Source organism: Polistes dominula, unplaced genomic scaffold (assembly GCF_049000335.1).
Source record: "Polistes dominula isolate Pdom_NZ unplaced genomic scaffold, Pdom_raw_medaka contig_246, whole genome shotgun sequence".
Classification (NCBI taxonomy): Eukaryota; Metazoa; Arthropoda; class Insecta; order Hymenoptera; family Vespidae; genus Polistes; species Polistes dominula.
Genome location: NW_028300928.1, coordinates 210,442 through 226,594, shown reverse-complemented (window position 1 = coordinate 226,594; position 16,153 = coordinate 210,442). Strand labels below are relative to the sequence as shown.

The 16,153-nt window shown below is 31.6% G+C and overlaps 2 protein-coding genes across 2 annotated transcripts in view; one reads left to right on the top strand and one right to left on the bottom strand.

The window, feature by feature from the left end:
* Nucleotides 1-16,153, top strand: part of LOC149032920 (uncharacterized) — a 164,759-nt gene that overhangs the window by 80,043 nt on the left and 68,563 nt on the right. The window lies entirely within an intron of this gene.
* LOC107073528 (uncharacterized) lies at nucleotides 10,561-11,669 on the bottom strand. The gene is made up of 4 exons (XM_089171430.1): nucleotides 11,500-11,669; nucleotides 11,206-11,271; nucleotides 10,924-10,956; nucleotides 10,561-10,846 (listed from the first exon to the last, which is right to left on the bottom strand). The coding sequence occupies exons 2-4, from the start codon at nucleotides 11,258-11,260 to the stop codon at nucleotides 10,578-10,580; spliced, it is 357 nt and encodes a 118-aa protein (XP_089027556.1). The 5' UTR covers nucleotides 11,261-11,271; nucleotides 11,500-11,669; the 3' UTR covers nucleotides 10,561-10,577.

The window sequence follows — 16,153 nt, the reverse complement described above, 5'->3', positions numbered from 1 at the left end:
TAGTATAGTTTCAATGTTTATAAATAAATGAAGTTTCTGCTAATTTATAAATGACTTCGTAAACAAATATTGGATATTAACCCTTTGCGGTCGGCAGATTTCGCTTTTGGGAGTACCAGCAGGTCGGAGCAAATCTACCGTTTCGCAGTTACTTTTCCGTACAGGATTTGAAGTCAATATATGGATATTAAAACACACAGAATTTGTTGAAACTGATTTTTTGTGTTTAATACTACTTATAATACGTAAGAATACAAAACTTTTAATCTCTGTAATGTTCTAAAGAATGGTATTTTGCGAAACAATCACCGATATGAAGTCCCGGCTTTCGTGTACAAGTATCACAGAACGTGTGTGTTTGTCGTCTTTTTCCTGGAGTTTTCCTGTCGGAACATACTGCACAGTCTTTCTTGCCTCCTAAACGAATTATATGTAACTGATTATTTAATCTATTGTCTACGAATGACCTTGAAAGTTGCGCTGTAGATGGTGTTGGGTGCTGGAAATTTCCTACTAACTGGTCGACTAAATATTTCACAAAAGGGTATAGCCGGATAAGTATGGGAAATCTGCCCTTGTGGCTTTTTTGACTCGCACTTAGGGGATCGATTTGGTGTCGAATAAAAATAATTCACCCCAAATTTTAGCTCTTTTACTCAAACGGTTCTCGAGATTTTCAAAAAAACCGGTTTTTTCGATTAAAATCGATATAAATTTTTTTTTTATAGTAAAATTCAAAACTAATCAATGATGATTTTTTTTTCTAGTTCTTAGGAGTCTAAGACATGAAAAAAAATATGATCATAATACTTTAACGAAAAGCCGATTTTTGGCGGACGAAAGAAAATATTTAAAAACTCATTTTTTTTTTCTAAAATCCCAAGTTTTAACTAATTTATATTTTTTTTTCAGTTAAAAAAAAAATGTGAAAAATAATTTTTTTACTCAAAATACACAATAACATTACTTATCAAACATTTTCAATCATTTGGTTTCACAATGATTACGTAAAAACTATTTTTTTTTAATACGTTCCGAGCTGACGCATTTCAACACTATATATCGGGATTTTCACTAACCAGCAATCATTTTTTCTGAAGTTTCGCTTTCAAGTTTTCTTTATTTTGCTTTGTTGTTGGCTTACAGTTGTAGCATTACAACCACTTGAATAAGTAAATTTTTTCATTGAATCTGTCTGTATATTTCTCAATTCCCTATACTGTAGGAAAAAAATCAAGTATTCAGCTCTTTTCGTTATATTCTATTTTCTGGAAAGGAAAATTCTATTCAGAAACTGAAGGAAAAGTTTAGAAGGGCCATAAAACCATAAACAAACATAAGAATTATCGGGATATATTGGTGCAATAAAAACCCTTTGTGCAGTGTCGGGACTCTTTGAAGAATTTCGGATTCCTATGTAAACATATGCGGTATACCATAAAAGAGATAACATTCCGATGTTCCAGATCAAGTTTCTTTATGCATTGTTTCCATTACCAAAAACTATAGGCTGTACCCATCGGTGGACTATGGGGTGGATCCTTATGATATTGGTCAATAAGATTTATAATCTCCTTCCCTCTCCAAAGGGGTGTAGCTCATTTCTGATATAAATATGTGGAAAGAAGTATGAAAGTGTCCTTATAGTCCAGTAAAAATAGCCCTGAAATCGGATTTTTGAGCTATACGGCTGAAAAAATATGGAAATTATCAGAAAAATGCGTACAAAACTGTGGGCAAAGTAAAAAAGTTCTCAACCACCGGGAAAGGGGTGAAAAAAATTAAAAACTACCCCAAAATACAATTTTTGGATTATATGTTGGAAATATCAAAAAAAGTTTCAAATAAAAGTTGTAGAGCATAAAATTTTAGGCCTATCTCTCTCAGACCATTTTTCCCCCTAAAACGCACCCTTTCACCCCTACGACGGTTCAAAGTACTCAAAAAATGAAAATTCAATAAAAAATATAAAAATTGGACATTTTTAATTTTTTTTTTTTTATTATATTTAAAAAACTACAAAAAACAATCGTAGGGAAACAAAAAATTTCTTTTTTCATCCCTTCTATTAAAAATCAAGGGGTGAAAACGGTTTTTGCTCGATATTTCGCTTAAAACGGGTTATTTAAAAAAATTTTCTTTTTCATATAAATTTTAAATTTATTTTTTAAATTTTGGTGTTGAATTTATATTTATAAATATTTACCTGTAAGAAATATCTCAATTTAAAGACAGGTAATTACTCCCTTAGTCCTACGACCTTGTAGAAAGAAACAGAAAATGAAGCTATCCTGCTCTTACTCATTGTGACGTAGTCGCCATGGCACGCATGCGCAAACTCTTACCTTACATGCGTGCAAGAGAGATAGACAGCCTATGCTAGCTTCGTCCAAATGTAAACAGTATAACACGATAGAACACTTTTTCTTAAATATATTCTCTTTTTCTTTTATATTCTCTTGTCACGTCCCAGTGACGACTAATTTCGAACTTTGCTGCGCCAATTATGCGAGTGTCCTATTTGTAAGTCGTTAGTCGATTACTATTTAGCTATATTCGTACCTTGTAAAATTGTACTCCTAATTTTGTCTTATAACCACTTTCATGAACGACCATCGATATTGGCATTAGTTGATCACACGTAAATGTGATGGCAAGGATCCATTGTCGTTCATGATCGTGAGGAAGTAAGTAAAGGGTAGATTTTTGCAGTCCTACAGTATCCACTTTCTTGCTGACTATAGTTGAGATCACGCTTCAAAGATAGAACGCGTGTGACTTTTTGTAAAATCTACGGGTAACCGTAACTGATATCTGTTTAGACGAAAAACGATATTTTTCTAAATTACCAGAATCTACAGTCGATAGAAACTGATATTTTTCCATTTCGAGGAATCGTAGTCAGCAGCATGTAATATCCCAAAATTTGCCGCTTACCGAATGAAAGTGGGTCGTGGGGGAGGCATTTTGCGCAAGTAGGAAGTGTTCTAACCCTTTCGGATTGGGCCTGACGGGAAAAACTGTGTTCTTCCCTGCCGGCAGTCTACCATATTCCGCAGTAGAGTTCGCATTAAAATTAGCCTTTACTTTGTTAGCGATTTACAGCATCTATCGTTTACTTACTCTTCGCGACTAAACTTAACTTCTAACTTAGCCATATTAGTACCTTATTTTGCTTTACTGTTAATAAAGATCTTGTGTAATTTTAACTTTATTTAGTAATATACTGTTATTTTCGTAAAATTGGAAGTGTTTGTGCAAAGTTGAATTAATTTCCTCATCATACACAAATCCTGTTGCCTACCTACACGGCGCTAGCACTACGGAACCCGAGCAGCTTCAGGGGTCTGACGATCAAACGACCAAGGAAAGGCCATCTTCCAGGAAATCTTAAACATCTTAAAGCAATAGTAACATCGGGTAAAACACTATCATTTACTCGTTTGGTGGGTTACTCTCTCTCTTAGCCCAGATCTCGGGTAAAGTCTGGCTTTACAGATTGACCCAAAACAGGGCACTCTTCCTTTGACCGAGTAAACGCTGGTGGCGTGACCGAGTCAAAAGAAATTATCTTTAAAATTGTGCTTGTTCGTTGACATCCTCTTCTGGGACGTCACACTCTATAGCTCGAGAGTCTCGCGCGCATCTGCGACAGCATGATAGATTTTTGAAAATATCTCAAAAAGTAAGCGAGATGAAGTGATTTTTTATAAAATATGTTTTGTAGACGATTTTATTTGCTACAAAAAAGGTCAAGTACTAAAATATTTTATCTTCCTTACTTTTCGAGATATATTTAAAAAAATATGATTTTTTTTATTATAACAGGCGTAGGAAAGTCTTAATTACTGATTAAGATTAATAATTAACAAAAATAAGAAAAGTCTTGATATATATTCGTGATTTTTTGAGAAATTTTAGCAGTCTAATCATTGATATTTATTTTGAAAATAGTGAGAATTGAGAACATATACAAATGCTAATAAAAAAAAACTCTTATAAGGTTTCTTGTCATTTAAGACATTTCATTTTTAACTTATTTAAACTGTATTATGTATCTTTACATATAAAAATAGAAAAAAAAAATTTACCTCCGAAGATTCGAACCCTAGAAGACTCGGCGACTATTGGAACGAATCGCCGAATCGTTGTCATTATCCTAAACCTATTACATACCATTGCTTACTTCAGAAGTAAATTTAAACACTAGATAGCATCATAAGCATTTTTAATTGCAAATATCTCAAAAATTATTGAGTAGTGGCCCCTATGACGATATATATTCGTTAAGAGGTAAGCAAAATCTATCATCCTGCAAAATTTGAACAAAATCCGAGAGGGCAAGACCTTGCGCTGTCCTTGTCAGTGGTGAAACTTAATAAAAAGTATCAGGTAAGAGAGTAATCATATTTTTTTAAATATATCTCGAAAAGTAGGGGAGATAAAATATTTTAGTACTGGACCTTTTTTGTAGCAAATAATATCGTCTACAAAACATATTTAATAAAAAATCGCTTTACCTCGCTTACTTTTTGAGATATTTTCAAAAATGTAAGAAAAGGTGGGAATAGTTTTTTAATTTTTTTAATATATCTCGAAAAGTAAGAGAGATAAATATTTTAGTACTGGACCTTTTTTGTAGCAAATAAAATTGTCTACAAAACATAATTAATAAGAAATCGCTTTATCTCGCTTACTTTTTGAGATATTTTCAAAAATGTAAGAAAAGGTGGGAATAGTTTTTTAATTTTTTTAATATATCTCGAAAAGTAAGGGAGATAAAATATTTTAGTACTGGACCTTTTTTGTAGCAAATAAAATTGTCTACAAAACATAATTAATAAGAAATCGCTTTATCTCGCTTACTTTTTGAGATATTTTCAAAAATGTAAGAAAAGGTGGGAATAGTTTTTTAATTTTTTTAATATATCTCGAAAAGTAAGGGAGATAAAATATTTTAGTACTGGACCTTTTTTGTAGCAAATAAAATTGTCTACAAAACATAATTTATAAAAAATCGCTTTATCTCGCTTACTTTTTGAGATATTTTCAAAAATCTATCATGCTGTCACAGATGCGCGCGAGACTCTCGAGCTATAGAGAATATAGAAGAAAAAGAGAATATATTTAAGAAAAAGTGTTCTATCGTGTTATACTGTTTACATTTGGACGAAGCTAGCATAGGCTGTCTATCTCTCTTGCACGCATGTAAGTTAAGAGTTTGCGCATGCGTGCCATGGCGACTACGTCACAATGAGTAAGAGCAGGATAGCTTCATTTTCTGTTTCTTTCTACAAGGTCGTAGGACTAAGGGAGTAATTACCTGTCTTTAAATTGAGATATTTCTTACAGGTAAATATTTATAAATATAAATTCAACACCAAAATTTAAAAAATAAATTTAAAATTTATATGAAAAAGAAAATTTTTTTAAATAACCCGTTTTAAGCGAAATATCGAGCAAAAACCGTTTTCACCCCTTGATTTTTAATAGAAGGGATGAAAAAAGAAATTTTTTGTTTCCCTACGATTGTTTTTTGTAGTTTTTTAAATATAATAAAAAAAAAAAATTAAAAATGTCCAATTTTTATATTTTTTATTGAATTTTCATTTTTTGAGTACTTTGAACCGTCGTAGGGGTGAAAGGGTGCGTTTTAGGGGAAAAATGGTCTGAGAGAGATAGGCCTAAAATTTTATGCTCTACAACTTTTATTTGAAACTTTTTTTGATATTTCCAACATATAATCCAAAAATTGTATTTTGGGGTAGTTTTTAATTTTTTTCACCCCTTTCCCGGTGGTTGAGAACTTTTTTACTTTGCCCACAGTTTTGTACGCATTTTTCTGATAATTTCCATATTTTTTCAGCCGTATAGCTCAAAAACATGATTTCAGAGCTATTTTTACTGGACTATTAGTCTTCAGTCCTCAGTTAGTCCGTCTGTATCTGTCCTTAGGCAGTCCTTAGTCAGTTATCTTCAGTTTTATATTTCTTTCTCTGTCTGAAAACCTCACAATACATAATTTAAATCTTTATTTCAGAATGGATTTTGATAAAAAATGCATTATTTGTAACAAATATTTGCAAAAAACAGTTGGATATGAAAAAGTTATTATGACAATTGATGAGGCTAATATTGCGACAGAAAAAATTGGAAAGAGAGTCTTTATTAATGATACCTTTTGTGGTAAGTGTCGAGTTATTTTAACAAGACCACCTATACTTGAGAACACTGAGGATTCATCTCCAGATCAAGTAAGTATCGAAAGTCAGCCAATTTCATCTCAATCCTCATCCACTACTATTTCATCTGTATCGTCAACTGAAAATCCTTCATATGTTATTGAAGAAAAAATGGAAGAAGAATTAGAATTTGTGGAGTTGGGTTTTCCTTGAATTGTTGCTACTCACAAATACTGTTGCATTTGTGGATCATCATCAAATATCAAATCTGTTCCATTTGAAGCACGCAAACAAGTGTTTTTCAAAAGACAACTCCTTATTCCTGAAGGAAATCGGTGTTGTAAAGACCATCTTATAAAAAAGCGGTTCTACGATGAAGACATTAACAATTTTCGAATTTATTCGAACACCAGTGTATTTGAAGTTCGTGATTTGGAAAAATTACTGGGGCAGCTCGCTATTGGTACTGACTCGTCCATAATTGATAAAATTGGAGATCACTCGTTTTCAGAAAAACAGTTAGAGGCATTTACTAGTCTTACCTGGGAAAAATTGATAAAACTTCGTGAAAAGTTAACATCGATGAGAAACTCAGTGAATGGTAATATCGTTCAAGCTCTTGTTATTTTTTTATTCAAATTACAAACCGGAAATTCGAATGCATTAATATCTTCCGTTTTTGGTTTAGTTCGTGAACAAATTGTATCTGACTACTGTGATGAAGTTATATCTTCGTTTGAAAAAGATGTTTTACCTCAGCATATTGGAATTGATGCTATCAGTAGGGAGACATTACTCACTAATACGTCAAACACTGCTAAAAAATTGTATCAAGTAGAAGATGACCAGTTGATATTCATTTGTGATGGAACATATATTCGTCATGAAAAAAGTACAAATAACGAATACCAGAGGAAATCATATTCTGGTCAAAAAAAGGTTCCTTTGTGTAAACCATTCACGATATGCACTACGAATGGTTTCGTTATAGATATGCTTGGGCCATATACAGCTAATATGAACGATGCTGAAATTATGAGAGTGATCTTAAATGACCCTAATGGTCTGATTAAATTGCTGAAAAAAGATGACATTATTGTGGTTGATTGTGGCTTTCGTGATGTGATTGTATACCTAGAAGAATTAGGGTTCAAAGTGCTAATGCCGGCTCTCAAAGGAAAACGCAATCAGTTGACCACAGATGAATCGAATAAATCCCGTTTCGTTACCAAAATTCGTTGGGTTGTTGAAGCAGTACATGGCAATATTAAACAGAAGTTTAAGCTATTAGATCATAAACTAGATACCAAATTGCTTCCAAAAACAAATGTTTTTTGTCGAATCGCTTGTTTTTTGCACAATGAATTTGGAACAAGACTTGATTCTGATCTTGATCTTGCAGAAAAAATAATTGCTGCCATGAATTCAAAAAAAGATTTAGAGGATACTTTACCTTTGGAGATAGAAACTAATCGTTAAGCCAGAAGAAAAGTTCCTTTTGCAATAATAACTTCAGAGCAATTAACTGACTTTCCAGAATTATCAGAGCAAGAACTCAAAATTCTTTTCACTGGATCATATCAAATGTCTCAAGCTGTATCGTATTTAGCTGAGATGATGGATGAAAACGGAATAATCACATTCCATTTTTTAAAAATTACACCTAATATTATAAAGTTTGAAGTCAGATCTCGACATATTAATTCGAAGACATATCGTAGTTTTATTGAATATCAGCCAGATAAGAACGATATTTCCGGAATAACTCGATATTGTTGTGATTGTGCGAATGGTAGACGCACTGTTGGATGTTGCTCTCATATTGCTGCTATCATATATTATTTATCTTACGCTCGATATTTGGCTAAAATTGTAAGACCTGCTGAGATCCTGAGTCGCCTGTTCATCGATGAAAAAATTAGTGTCGTAGTGAATGAAGACAGTGATGAAGACTAATATAGTTACATCATTTATTATAATTTTTATTTTTGTTGCATAAGATTTAGAATAATATCTAACCGTATAAAGAATATATAAGTACTATTTTTAAATGTATTTTCAATAATCAATAACCCTTCTAATTACGTTAGACTGAATATATCTTAATTGTTTTATAATAATCTTTATGTTTATTTCTGGCAAAGTGTATTTTGAATAAAAATATAATTTTTTACATTTTTTTTTAACTGAAAAAAAAATATAAATTAGTTAAAACTTGGGATTTTAGAAAAAAATGAGTTTTTAATTTTTTTCATATTGTTCCACCACTTCAAAAAATTCAAGAAAATTCCTGAGTGTAGAGGAGTATAAAAAACATTTTCTGAAAAATTTTGTTGACTGACATATTTCAAAAAAGCTAAAAAATAAAAATTTAATTTTCTTTCGTCCGCCAAAGATCGGCTTTTCGTTAAAATATTATGATAATATTTTTTTTCATGTCTTAGACTCCTAAGAACTAGAAAAAAAATCATCATTGATTAGTTTTGAATTTTACTATAAAAAAAAAATAAAATCAAAAAAACAGGTTCTTTTAAAAATCTCGAGAACCGTTTGAGTAAAAGAGCTAAAATTTAGGGTGAATTATATTTATTCGACACCAAATCGATCCCCCAAGTGCGAGTCAAAAAAGCCACGGGGGCAGATTTCCCATACTTATCCGGCTATACTCTTTATGAGGTAAGTGTATAATTAATGTATTAAATTAATTATTAATTGATTTTATAAGAGTTTTTTTTTAATCAAAAAATTTTTTTTAATCATAAAAAAACTTCATATTTAAAAAATTTTAAAAACTATGAGTGCAATTAAAAAGAAAATTATTTGTGCTAACTATTATTTAATTAATGAAAAGAAAATTAAAATTTTTAGATATTTGCTAATTTCATTATCATCTTAAATAGTGACTGAGCTAATAAATGAGCAATATTTATAATTGGTAAAGCTAAAGTGATTTAAATAATATTAAATGTTTGATTTAATATATTTACTTATAGATGACAAACTTTAGTGAAAAAAATATGTATGCAGTAGTTGAGTTCGCAGTTAATGATTCAAATGATAAGAAAGATATTGATCTGATACCAAGCTAGTGGATTACGGAAGAAAGTGATGGATTCTCATGCCAATGTCCACCACCCAATGATTATGCTATGCTGGAAAAATATGCTCGTGAATATCGTGATGCAAAAATAAATTGGCAAACATACATCATCAAAATTCTGGCTTACGCAGGTAAAAATTATTTTTTTTGATTAATCAGAAACCTTTATTTAATATCAACTATAATAAGTGTATTATGAGACTCTTAACCCAGTGAACGCACCAATGTAACCGAGACGTCTCTTTTACAGAACCAAAATTTTAGGTTACGTAAACCTTAAAATAACATACGGGTCACAGGTGACTCACATGTGACGCACAATTTTACACTCATTTACGTTACAATGTGTCGTTACATAATGAACATAAATATGATGTTAATTTCACATACATATTACATTGGTGATATAGCAGTGATATAATTCGAATATCATAGTTGCGTCATATATAAAAAAATGGAAAATCGTTGTTGAGGTTATATATTTGTAACCTTTCTGTGACATCATTTTTACGTAAATTTGCATAGCACTGTCATGTGATGTAATATAATATTTATATTTAAGAAATAGATCCAATTAATTATATAAATTTTTTTCCTTGAAAATATTTATACTTTTTTTTTTATAACAAAGGTATAGTTATTTTTAGCGGAAATATTTCTAACCCACAATTCTTGAATTTTTACTTTTGTTGCACTTTTTTCAATCTAGAAAATATAATGTACTGGATAATTTAAAATTAAGGGCACTCAAAAAACATTGTTATATTTAATATATATTATTACAATATTTATTAAAATTTCTATTTTATCAACAAAATAGAACAATTTTTTTCAATTATAAATAAAAATTATAAATTTTTTTAAAAATAAATCTTAGCATTCTAGCATTCTTTAATCTCATCTGACAGGTGTACCAACAGGAGACTTGTGAAGCTTACGCTTATAGCGTTGAGCCCCCAGCCTGAACCACTCTCTTGCCTCGTAATTAAAATTATAATTGGTAAATTCAGGAAATATTATTATTATTATCAATATCAGTAGTAGTATTTACTAGTTACTACTTACGAACTCATTTTCTAATTGTTTGGTGATCAAAATTTTCTCCAAAAATTCTAATTCTTGTTTAGTTTCAATAGGGAAATATTGTTTAATGTTCTCGACATTCGTGGTAATGTCTGCTAAATGACCTTAATCAAAACGTTGTTTTAAATCTTTTAGATCCACGAGAGCTATACTCAGTAATTTTAATATATATTTAAAGTTAACTGCAAATAAATATTAAATTTATAGTCATTTTAAGTTAAAAAAGAACCAATAATAAATAAATTTGAAGTCTTATCTATTAATATTGATGAAATATCAGTTATATTTTTATTACTGAAGTCAAAAAGATTTTCGAGTTTATTAAAATGTAAGTTATTTAAATCAAATGGAATGTTTTCGTTCGTAGCATGATGATTACCATTCGGCGCTGTAATGTTAATAATTGAGTCTCTTTCTAGTTGTGCTGAAGAATGGTTCGTATCAATATTATTTTCACAGCTATCAACTTCGTCTAGTTCGACTGAAATTTAAAAAAAAAATAAGTAATAGCTGTATATTAAAATATATATGAAAACGAACGAACCAAATTTAACTTACCAATTTCTGGATGATATTCGAGCACTGTATTTGCTGTTAATAGGTAGAAATATACATAAATTAACAACAAAACTGTAGCTAATAACAACGAAAATTGGATTAATGTGAAAAGGTAAATACGTAAACTTTAACGAAAACAATATTAACTATAGTATAAAAGAGCTATGAAAATTATTTATAAGATTACATATATTTACAAATATGTCGATGTTGAAAAATTAGTGACATTGCTGTATTATGTTAAAAAAAATTACATGGACAAGTTTTTTAATAATTACTTACATAAATTGGGTGTGTTAGTGTTGCTGGGTTTAGTTTCGTCACATATTTTCGGCATAGGTGTAGCTGCTGCAAATAACATGATAATTTGTTTTTTATACAATTGGTGTAATTTATTTTCTAGCGTTTCATTAGTGTTTCAAAGAAATGAAAAAGAAATTAAATATTTATGTACAATACTTTTAAAGACGTTTTACATTTTGTCCTTTTTCCTTCTATAAGCAGTTTATAGAAAAACTGAGATATAACTAAGTACTAAGTATCTTGTAAGAGAATATTTTTATAAAGTGAACTTACGCTTAATAAATCCCCTTTTTTGTTTTTTTGGAGGTTCGTATTCTGTGTCCTCATCAGTTGTGGAGTCAATAACTAGTGCTAATCTGTTCTTCTTATTGTATTGTCGCTCAGCAGCAGTAGATTTAGAAGATCGACAACCACGATCAAGACCTTCTTCGGAAGAAGTATAATCGGATTAAGGTGCGACTCTCCGAGTTTTTTCATAAGCGTCTATAAAGAAATCAATTTATAACGAAAAAAATATCAATTTAAACCATTTATCGATTCTACAACATACCATAGTAGCCCATAATTTTGACATTTTATATTGTCCAGGTTGAGCTATCGGGTTCAAATTTTTCTTTAATATAGATATTAATTTTATTTTGTGTCTTTGGAGGTCACATTCGTCCTCATCATCGTCTAAAGGAGGCGTCAGCCAACTGCTTGGCACTTCCGAATATGTATTTTCATTTTTAAAATATACAACTGCAAAATTTTCATCTATAACACAAAACATAAAATTATTTTTTGTAGTAATCGAAATAATTCAATTAAATTAGGAATGTTTAGTAATTATTGAACTATATAATAATTATTGAACTTATTATAATAAAGCGAAAAAAATGTTTAGAAATGTAAAAAAGTTGGGTTAAACTAAGGTTAGCAACATTCGAATGATGTATTGTTTACCTATGAGTTAATATTCTATCGCTTAATATGATACTAATACTAATAATAGTAAGAAATTAATAATACGAATAATTGTTATGTTAAAGTTAAAAATAATACTACAGAATAATTAATTCAATTAATTACTTACCTCCACATGTAGAAGCCATGATGAAAAGTAAAATAACGCGGGAGGTACATCTAATATGTAGGGAAATCAATTGTTCTGTATCCGGCTAAGGATATCTAATTCCCCCGTGTTGCTAACACTACTTGAGATATAAAAGATACTCTTTATTCTCACAAATTATTGCTTATTACAATTACAATTACAATAACGCTTCGCAACTTCTCGCACTTACTCACTACTCACAGAATCATTACTCACTCGCTACTCTCTACTCGCTATTCTCACTCGCTCTCGTCACTCGGTTCTCTCCACACTACTCTCTCGAAAAAAACAACCCCCCCCGATGCGTGACCGTCCCCTCCTTATAAGGTTTCTTCCCCACCCCGCATGTTCCAAACGCACTCGGACCTTTGGACCCACACCGACTAACACACACAATATGTTGAACCTTTGGACCCACACCGACCTACACACACAACCTCTCGGACCTTTGGACTCACACAGACTTACACACACAACCTCTTCGATTTTCAACACACCCCACAAATATTTCTTAGATACAGTTGCTATGTAAAACAAAGCTTTAAGTACCATGTGACATTTATAATAATTACCTATTAGCTGGAAATCACCGCGAAACTTGAAAAATCACCATTTTTATAGACTTTTATTATTTGTGTGTTTGTATATATATATTAGGATTCATAAAAAAAAAATGACTTTTTTTGTTCAAGTGCCACGGAAACATGGGTTGCTAGACACCTTAAAACAATTTTCACCAAATATGAGCTCTTAATTTTAATAGGAAGATCCTCCGCATCGCAGTTTTTTATTTTTTTTTTTTTTTAGTCCATTAGATTAAAATTCATACCTCATCATTAATTGATTGTACAGAAAAATGTTCTGAAAGAATTTGTAGGAAATTTAATGCTCTACAAAAAAGGTATCTCATATTTTTTCCGTAAACCTCACTATTTGAATGATATTAAAGATTTAAGTTTGATTATTTTAAGACAAATTTTATATTTGTTTATGAATTTTATAACTCGACAATAAATGACTATTATAAAATGTGCAATACAATTTTTTGTAGGAAATTAACTGCTCTATAAAAATGGTATCTTATGTTTGGCGATTAAATTAAGCGTTCAGAAGATATTCATGATCAAACTTTCATGTGTACTGATTTTTGCAGAAAAATCGCCAAGTTTTCGAGAGAAAAAAATTGGAATTTTCTCAAAATATCCTTTTGTTCATTCCCTGGATACGTGTATCTAGTATTACTGTACGAAATTTGGTAAAGAACGGATATATGGTCTCGACGCAGCGAGGGCAACCGTTTTAAAAGCGCGAATAGGAGAAATTAACATTTAAAGTTTTGGTAACTTTTTTATTCATATTTTCATTGAATCATTGATTCCAGGGCCATAAGAGGTACCCTCTGCTGCATCAGCAGCCTCTGCAGAAGTGACTTTATATTGCCGTCGAGCTTTTCTCGCCTCCTTCGTAATTTTTTAACTGCGCTTGTATACACCTGTACATACAGCTGTATACACCTGTTCTAGCCGCGCTACGGCGCGCTTCGTTTAAACTGCTACAGTTTCGTAAATAATGCGCGGATCTTTACGAAAATTTAAGAGAATATTTTTGAAATAATATTCTTTCAGAAAATCGAAAAGAAAAAAATCGATTTTTTGGGTGACGTGTCCCTTTAAATATTATATTTAATTCATTTTGAAAGTAATATGGTCTGCAACCTACAATAAAAGTTAACAAACAACTGAATAACAGCTGATTTAAAATGTACTGCGCTTGCGCCACGCGCAGAGCTTGCTTTTGTTTTGACACGGACGCGACACACACACAAAGCTTAGTAGTCAGGAGTGGGGACCACGAATCAAAGGCCGAGAATAGGAAAAACTGTGTAGTTATATTGTGTCTCATTCTCTCAATCCTCATTGTCTCTTTGTTTCCTCTTATTTAGTATCGCCCATTCTAAAGAAGTTTTCACTTCAAAAATATTTAATACAGATGTTATGTAACCACCGGTTTTATATCAGAAGACGGCGTTAACAACTTCAATTACAATTTTTTAAAATCACTCAATAATTAGTTGTTCATAAGCAAAATAACTGTATTAATATTAATAAAATTCTTTTTACATTCGAAAAATACAAAATAATAATTTAAAAAAATATAAATTAAAAAAACACTTTTCTAAAAAAATATTTTATTGATTTTAAACGCCAGTAATCAACCAATGCTTGGCCGAACGCTGGCAGTTATACATCGGCCGATTTACGGCATTTTTTCCATCGACGGCAACTTTGTTCGGGAAGACGTTCGTAACGTCTTCTTAATTTATTTATGCTTAACCTTCTTTCTTCAATTAAATTCACGAAGTGTGTTAACCGTAATTCTAAAATCTGCCGCTTTTGTTCAAGTTATTTTTGCGATGCCATTATGGACCTGTATTAACTATTCTCTACTCTTCGAAAGTTACTCAATGAATTTATGGCAAATACAAAATCCCTTTTGTGTATAAATGAATTGCCATGCGTTGGGTTCTCGATCACGCGGCACGGCCCGTAGGCTGTAGATCGTTGGAAAGGATGGACGCTGCTTGCTAGCTGCAGACCGATAGAGGGGGTACAAAGGAATGCGGCGAAGCTGCCGAAAATATGACCGTTTTTTTGAATAAAGCGATTTTAAAGATGGAGAATAACACGTTCGATTATATATTATGTACTCGTTAAAATTCAGAAATTTAGTTCTATTAGTCAGTTCAAATGTTGAGATGCGAAATTTATAGAGAAGATAAGAACAATGAATTGATATACAAAAAATTGCGAACTTCTACGTTGCTCCAAGACGCAATTTCACTTGAGATATGTGTCAATAATCAAAGGTGTGTACGCATAGGCGTACTCATAGATAATTGAATCTACTTATCCCGCTTTCAAATCTTTTGTGGTACTGGCTAGGTTGGACGGTGTAGATGTTCGTTGACTCAGCGCGGCGATAATCAATTTGCATTCGTAAAATAGAATTTGCGTTCGTAAATCAGGAGTCGGGAATTCGTACAATACAGGAGGCACCAAAATGTATGGCCTAAATTCCTTGATTAGGAGTCCTCTGGTAATTACGTATGTAAGGGTGAGAGAAAGACGAAAAGTGCGAGTGTATGGTGGCGTGAAAACAATTGATGAATGTGAAAGATGTTAAGAGTATGCAGCAATATGGGTATAAGTATGAGTGCACGCAGCGATATGGGTATAAGTGTGAGTGCACGCAGCGATATGGGTATAAGTGTGAGTGCATGCAGCGGTATGAATATGAGTGTGTCTAGCAAGAAAGAAAAGCGAGCGTGCACCCCGAAGTCTCTTAAATATTCCCGAACCGGAAATCGGGAAGAGGTCTTTTATTTAATCGGTCGGGAATAGTCTAGAGATTTCGAGAATGATTGACGGAAGTGATTGGGACCATTGGTGCGGTGAATGAGTATATAAGCGCGGCGAAGAAGGCGATCTTCGCCTTCTTGATTCGGTGCGACTATTTGTGAGTGAACGTGTGTAATACGAGTGTACTTAAGATTCCTAACTATTGTTACTTACTTTTCTTTTCGATTTCTATCTCTTTATTAATATATTAAACCTAAATATTTAAGTATTTGTTCTATTATAATAAATATTTCTATTTAAATTCAATAAATCTTACACGTATATGCTGTGATGTGAAAAATAAGGGGTTGAATTAAGGTGTAAAATAAAACACGTGGTTGGGCCAATCAAAGATGCAACGTTCTTTTGGCTCGTCAGGGAAAAGCTGTACGGCATAAAAACCCTGGTTAATATGTCAAATATAAGAATGCGA